Source organism: Gymnodraco acuticeps, unplaced genomic scaffold (genome assembly GCF_902827175.1).
Source record: "Gymnodraco acuticeps unplaced genomic scaffold, fGymAcu1.1, whole genome shotgun sequence".
Taxonomy (NCBI): domain Eukaryota; kingdom Metazoa; phylum Chordata; class Actinopteri; order Perciformes; family Bathydraconidae; genus Gymnodraco; species Gymnodraco acuticeps.
Genome location: NW_022989895.1, coordinates 66,352 through 72,566, shown reverse-complemented (window position 1 = coordinate 72,566; position 6,215 = coordinate 66,352). Strand labels below are relative to the sequence as shown.

General features: G+C 41.8%; 1 protein-coding gene across 1 annotated transcript in view; it reads left to right on the top strand.

Annotated features, from left to right (window-relative positions):
- Positions 1-4,290: 4,290 nt before the first annotated feature.
- ptprn2 (protein tyrosine phosphatase receptor type N2) overlaps positions 4,291-6,215 on the top strand; it is a gene marked incomplete at its 5' end in the record, with an annotated part of 47,772 nt that continues 45,847 nt past the window's right edge. The window contains 1 exon segment of the mRNA XM_034205532.1: positions 4,291-4,506. Coding sequence (XP_034061423.1) covers positions 4,291-4,506 — 216 coding nt within the window.

The window sequence follows — 6,215 nt, the reverse complement described above, 5'->3', positions numbered from 1 at the left end:
TCCTCCCCTCCTCCTCCTCCTCCTCTGTCTCTTTTCATTGGAGGCGCTGAAAGGACTCGGTTTGCGGGGCTTCTTCTTTCTTGCACATTCTTGCAAAGCTCGGAGAATCAGGCGGGCATATCCCACATTCTTCTCCCCTTTTTTCTTATTCTGTGCGGCTTTTTTTTAGCGGCTTTTGTTGGACATTCGAAGCCAGGGGAACTTTTTCCTTTTTTCCCTTTTTCTTGGAGCAGCGTTACGCACGGACAGACGCTTCTTCTTCTGCTGCTTGGAGCTGCTGCAGAGGTGGAGGAGGAGGTGGTGTTTTCAAACATGATGATCTGTGGAATACAGCTCGAAGAATCCCCCGTTTGCATGGATTCGTTCGCTCTGCTCCGCGGCATGGATTCGTTCGCTCTGCACCGCGGCATGGATTCGGGTAATTATCTCAGATTCTCCGTGCGTGTTTTCACGCATTACAGCATCGGCTTTAGAAAACTTGTCACGTTTGAAGCTGCTGCAAAAATATTCTTTCATTTCTATCCATCTCTGCTTCTGCACAAGCGCACGGTTTACATGTGACCGTGGTTGCAGGAAATTAATGTAGGGAATTTAAATTCAGCGAAACATCCAGAGTCTTGAGCCCCGAGCATCTGGCTGCAGGGACAAAGTTTCTGCATGTTCAGAAGGAGGTGAATCATTCATGTTTTACCCTATTTTCATCGTCTTTAGTCAAATAAGTGAGCGGAATTCTTTTTACTATATTCTTGGATTTATTCCCATTCATAAAAATAAAATGTTTACACTGCGATTCATTCCCTAAATTATTATTTTGTAGTTTACAAATTGGTCTGATTCTGCTGCAACGTTTTTAACAATTTGCCTTTTTTTTTTTGCCTATGAAAAATATCATGCATGTAGTTTTTAAATTGTGCTTTTGTTTTGTAACTCTGGACACATTTCATTGCCTAGATTTCAAAGTGTCATTCTTCTTGTTCTTCTGGAGGGTTTTGTGTTCTGAGTGAAAGGGAATGGAGCCGCCCGCCAACACCTCTCCGCCTGACCTCTCCTCGATCACTAAATAATCCTGAGGTCCATCTGCCTCCTCAGAGTCATTCACACCGTCAAGTCTGGAGGAGGAAAAACATCAATACTTGTTAAAAGGAATAAAAACCTGTTCTTTTTTAGAGTTAAAAGGACGAAAAAAAATAGTTTTAAATCCATTTTTATCGACGAAATACAAAATCCTCCTCTAACAATACAATATGAATTTGTTGCAAGCTTTTAATTGTATCTTTTAATTATTTTTCAGTGATTGAATACTCGGAAAAAAATCCTTTTAAGACTCTAATTATAGTGGAATTAAATGCATTTTTTTTTAAGGCCGATGAAGGGTATTATTTGCCTCCCTCCTCCTCCTCCTCCTCTTCCTCTCTGTGCTTTCTTTCTAACACGATTAGCGCCTTCAAACACATTCTTGCAGTGCGTTTCTTTTAAAGGCATTTTCACATTTTTGATGAAACTTGATTTCTTTCTGAGTTGTCGGGCAGGATTGGAGTCTGTAGTCTTCAGAGGCATCGATGTGTGATTTTGATTATGAAACACGTCTGAGGGGTTTCTCAATGTGCCAAATATTCACATTTTGATCGTCTAATTGTGTCGGAGAGGTTTCATTCGATCCCTGAGCGACACCTCGAGAGAGATCACACCTTTAAATTAACTTGATTTATTTTCTCTCAAGTCAAGAACCTCACTGGGTTGTCAGGCAGGTTTGAAGTCTACAGAGGGCACTTCGGAGGCGTTTGATTCTCTGTCAATATGTGGAGTATTGAACACGTCTGAGGGGTTTTAGATGCACCTTATATGGATGCATTTGATCCCTGAGCGACACATCAAATCAAAGCCCATCGTCCGCTCTCAAACCTCTCGACGCTTGATTAAAACGCCGTGCTCCAAACCACGGCAATCAGCAGAAGGCTAAACACAGAAATCGAACAAACCACTGCTAAAAACATTGGCAATTAAGCTCCACAAGGTCAGAGCGTGGTGTGAGGGGTTTGTTTTGAACAACACGTAGACATCCTGCACACGGCCCCTCAGGATAAATGTCAGCGCCGTCATTAGCATTTATTTAGTAGATTCCATTCTCTTCACACATCGATCCTTCACTACAGGAGCCTGCCGATGCTTCTGTGCGTTGATGTTGCCATGCAGAGCGTCTTTAGATTACAGATGTTCTTTCTGTGAGAAAGGAAGGATCTTTTATCCAGAGGAAAATCCAAACTAACTTGGCAGGACGTCCGTATTCGATGCCATCTCGAACAGGTTCACTCTCCATAATGCATGCAGAGAATTACCTGCTGATGCATTTGTGTATTGATATTTTGTAATCGTACAATTAATATCTGGTCAAATGATATTAAATCTGTGGCTTTTTGCAGATGATTGATGCAGAGAAAACTCCATATTTCATGCAGTCTCTAACAGTAGCTACATGTATGCTCATCATTAATTACCCTTCCCAATTAATGCTCCTAATTATGCTTTTAAAATGCAGCAGTGGGGCCCCCGGGGGGGGGGGGGGGGGGGTACAGTAAATGCAGCAATTAGAAACACAAAGGGCCGTTCTTTAACCTGCGCTGCTGATAGAAATCTCTCTCATGATATCACATTAAAAACAGGTCGTTGTGCAGCGAGGGGGGGGGGGCATTACCCGTGAAGCTAATCCATGCAGACCAGGACCAGAGGAGATCATTAAACCCCAGTTTGTTAGGATCCAAGCCTCCTGTAGCTGAAGAGTGCCAAACCAAACCGTGCCAGATTAAAAGAGGGGTGTACATGTCTATAGTTGGTGGAGAATAGGAGGGTAAAGTAAAGGGTTACAGTTACACCTCATGTTTAACGTCAACTCGCAGCAGTTCGCTTTATTGACACTAGGGGGATTTTTTTAGGAGCTGCTAAACTTAAAGGACGCTGTAATGACATTAAAACCACCTCCATCAGACCTTTTGTGATGGATTACAGACAGAAGACTGTATTCTCCTACACTTTCATTCTATTACATGCTACAAATGCAGGAGTTACAAGACATTTAGAAATAGAATGTGTTCAAGGTTGTGTCTTCCTGGTCGAATGTACTTATTGTAAGTCGCTTTGGATAAAAGCGTCAGCTAAATGCAATGTAATGTAATAATGTGTTATCTGTCAGCTACTAAACTTTTGTGTGCTCGTGTGTTTCAGTGTTAGGCTACTGCCTCAATAAAAGGCAGGTTTTCTTATAAATAAAAGCATTCTTGATCCTAAATATATATTAAAACATGAGGGTGCTAAGTACAGGGAACAGCGGGACAGGAAGTGGAGGTGGCACATGTTTTTAAAATCTGATTAATTGCATATTTTAAAGCAGGAGAAGCTGCATCCTCTTCTCCTCTGACAGCTTCTCTTCCTCGCTGTGTGTTAGAGAAACAGCGAGGAAGCTTCAGCCTCAGGATCCATGTGTCTGTGATCCTCTCCAGAAGGAGTCATCACATACAGAGCATCAACTAGTTCCTGAACAGTGTCCTTCACATGCTGATATCAAGAGAGGGAGTTACACAGTCTCAAGATGGAGGAATAGAAAGCAGTATTCAATGTTTACTTCAGATTAGCTCCACGTCAGAAATGAGCATGCTTGATGTCTCTCTCCATAGAGGCTGAATCATCATGTTAATCACATAGCTATCATCTGCCTCAAACAGTCCTGATGCTCTTCTAGGTAATCACACATCCTGTCATGTTCACAGCTACAGTTGGGATACCTTAGTTAGCATGTGACTCTCATGTTGGAGGAGGACATCCAGGATCCTATAAACAAGGTCCTAAATATCTTAATACCTTTTAGTAGATGAGCGGGACAGGAAGTGGAGGTGGCACATGTTTTAAAAGCTGATTAATTGCATATTTTAAATGAGGAATAGATGCATCTGTGGTGGAAATGCCACACTTCATCACCTTCTGGTAAGAAAAGAACAAATGTTATTTAATAAAGAGTTATAGCGATGAACAGAATCAATCTCTTTCCAGCTGGAAGGACAGATAGCCTGTAATGTAGCTCAAGACGTTAAATGCCTTTATACAGAGGAGCAGGAAACACAAAGGGAGTAAGACAGGTGTGATAATGGTCGAGTCTGTCGAGTCTAAGAGAACCGAAGGAAGCCAGTCTTTTGAATGACAGCCGTAGTTCACATCAGGACAGATACATTTCATCTGTGAGAAACCAACCCAAGAATGAGACAGCATCCTCTGACAGCTCTCCTCCCTGTGTCCCCGCAGAGAGGCAGCCTGACGGAGATCCCGGTGGTGAAGACGACCCGCGTGGAGTCGGGTCAGTTCCTCTTCCTCTCCGTCCTCTGTATGATCTTCATCCTGGTGGCGCTGCTCGTCTCCACCACCTTCTTCTGCCTCCGTCAGCGGTCACACCTGCGTCTGAAAGAGAAACTGAGCAGCCTGGGGACGGACACCAGCACCGACGCCACGGCAACCTATCAGGTGAGAGCAGGGGCTTTCTGGGAGCCAATCAGGAGCCAGGAGAAGTACACACATGCTTTACTCAAGAAGAAGTACAGATACTCGTGTTTAAAAATAGTAAAAGTATTTGTGTTCACAATGTAAGAAGTCAAAGTAAAAAGTGGTCAGAAAAATAAGTAGTGGAGTAAAGTACTAATACCAGAAACATGAACTTAAGTACAGTAAAAAAGTATTTGTACTCCAATACTTCCCTCCTCTCTGAGCCAATCAGGAGCCAGGGCGCTCATCATCTCAATCTCAATCTTTATTCAATTATATAGCACATTTAAAACAATAATTAAAAACAAGTTGTGCTCTGCTATTGGACGATGATTGGTTTGCGAGAGTGTGTGTTTGAATGTTTCTCTTCAAATGATTTCATGACGATTTTAATTATATTGATTACCTTTTTGATTCAATTAGATGTTTCTTTTTAATTTTGCAGCATTTTTTAATCTGTTTAAAAAATCATATGCTCTTTAATTATTAGATTTTAGGCCCTAATGCTCCAATATATATCCGCTCGGTTAAATTATTCTGTGTGTGTGTGTGTGTGTGTGTGTGTGCTGATATACACCTGAACATCAGCTGGAGAGGACTCTTTAAAGTAGAGACACTACATACTGATATACACCTGAACATCAGCAGGAGAGGACTCTTTAAAGTAGAGACACTACATACTGATATACACCTGAACATCAGCAGGAGAGGACTCTTTAAAGTAGAGACGCTACATACTGATATACACCTGAACATCAGCAGGAGAGGACTCTTTAAAGTAGAGACACTACACACTGAGATACACCTGAACATCAGCAGGAGAGCACTCTTTAAAGTAGAGACACTACATACTGATATACACCTGAACATCAGCAGGAGAGGACTCTTTAAAGTAGAGACACTACATACTGATATACAACCTGAACATCAGCAGGAGAGGACTCTTTAAAGTAGAGACACTACATACTGATATACACCTGAACATCAGCAGGAGAGGACTCTTTAAAGTAGAGACCTACATACTGATATACACCTGAACATCAGCAGGAGAGGACTCTTTAAAGTAGAGACACTACATACTGATATACACCTGAACATCAGCAGGAGAGGACTCTTTAAGTAGAGACACTACATACTGATATACACCTGAACATCAGCAGGAGAGGACTCTTTAAAGTAGAAGACACTACACACTGAGATACACCTGAACATCAGCAGGAGAGCACTCTTTAAAGTAGAGACACTACATACTGATATACACCTGAACATCAGCAGGAGAGGACTCTTTAAAGTAGAGACACTACATACTGATATACACCTGAACATCAGCAGGAGAGGACTCTTTAAAGTAGAGACACTACATACTGATATACACCTGAACATCAGCAGGAGAGGACTCTTTAAAGTAGAGACACTACATACTGATATACACCTGAACATCAGCAGGAGAGGACTCTTTAAAGTAGAGACACTACATACTGATATACACCTGAACATCAGCAGGAGAGACTCTTTAAAGTAGAGACACTACATACTGATATACACCTGAACATCAGCAGGAGAGGACTCTTTAAAGTAGAGACACTACATACTGATATACACCTGAACATCAGCAGGAGAGACCTTTAAAGTAGAGACACTACGACTTACACCTGAAACTAGCAGGAGACCTAAAGTAGAGACACTACATA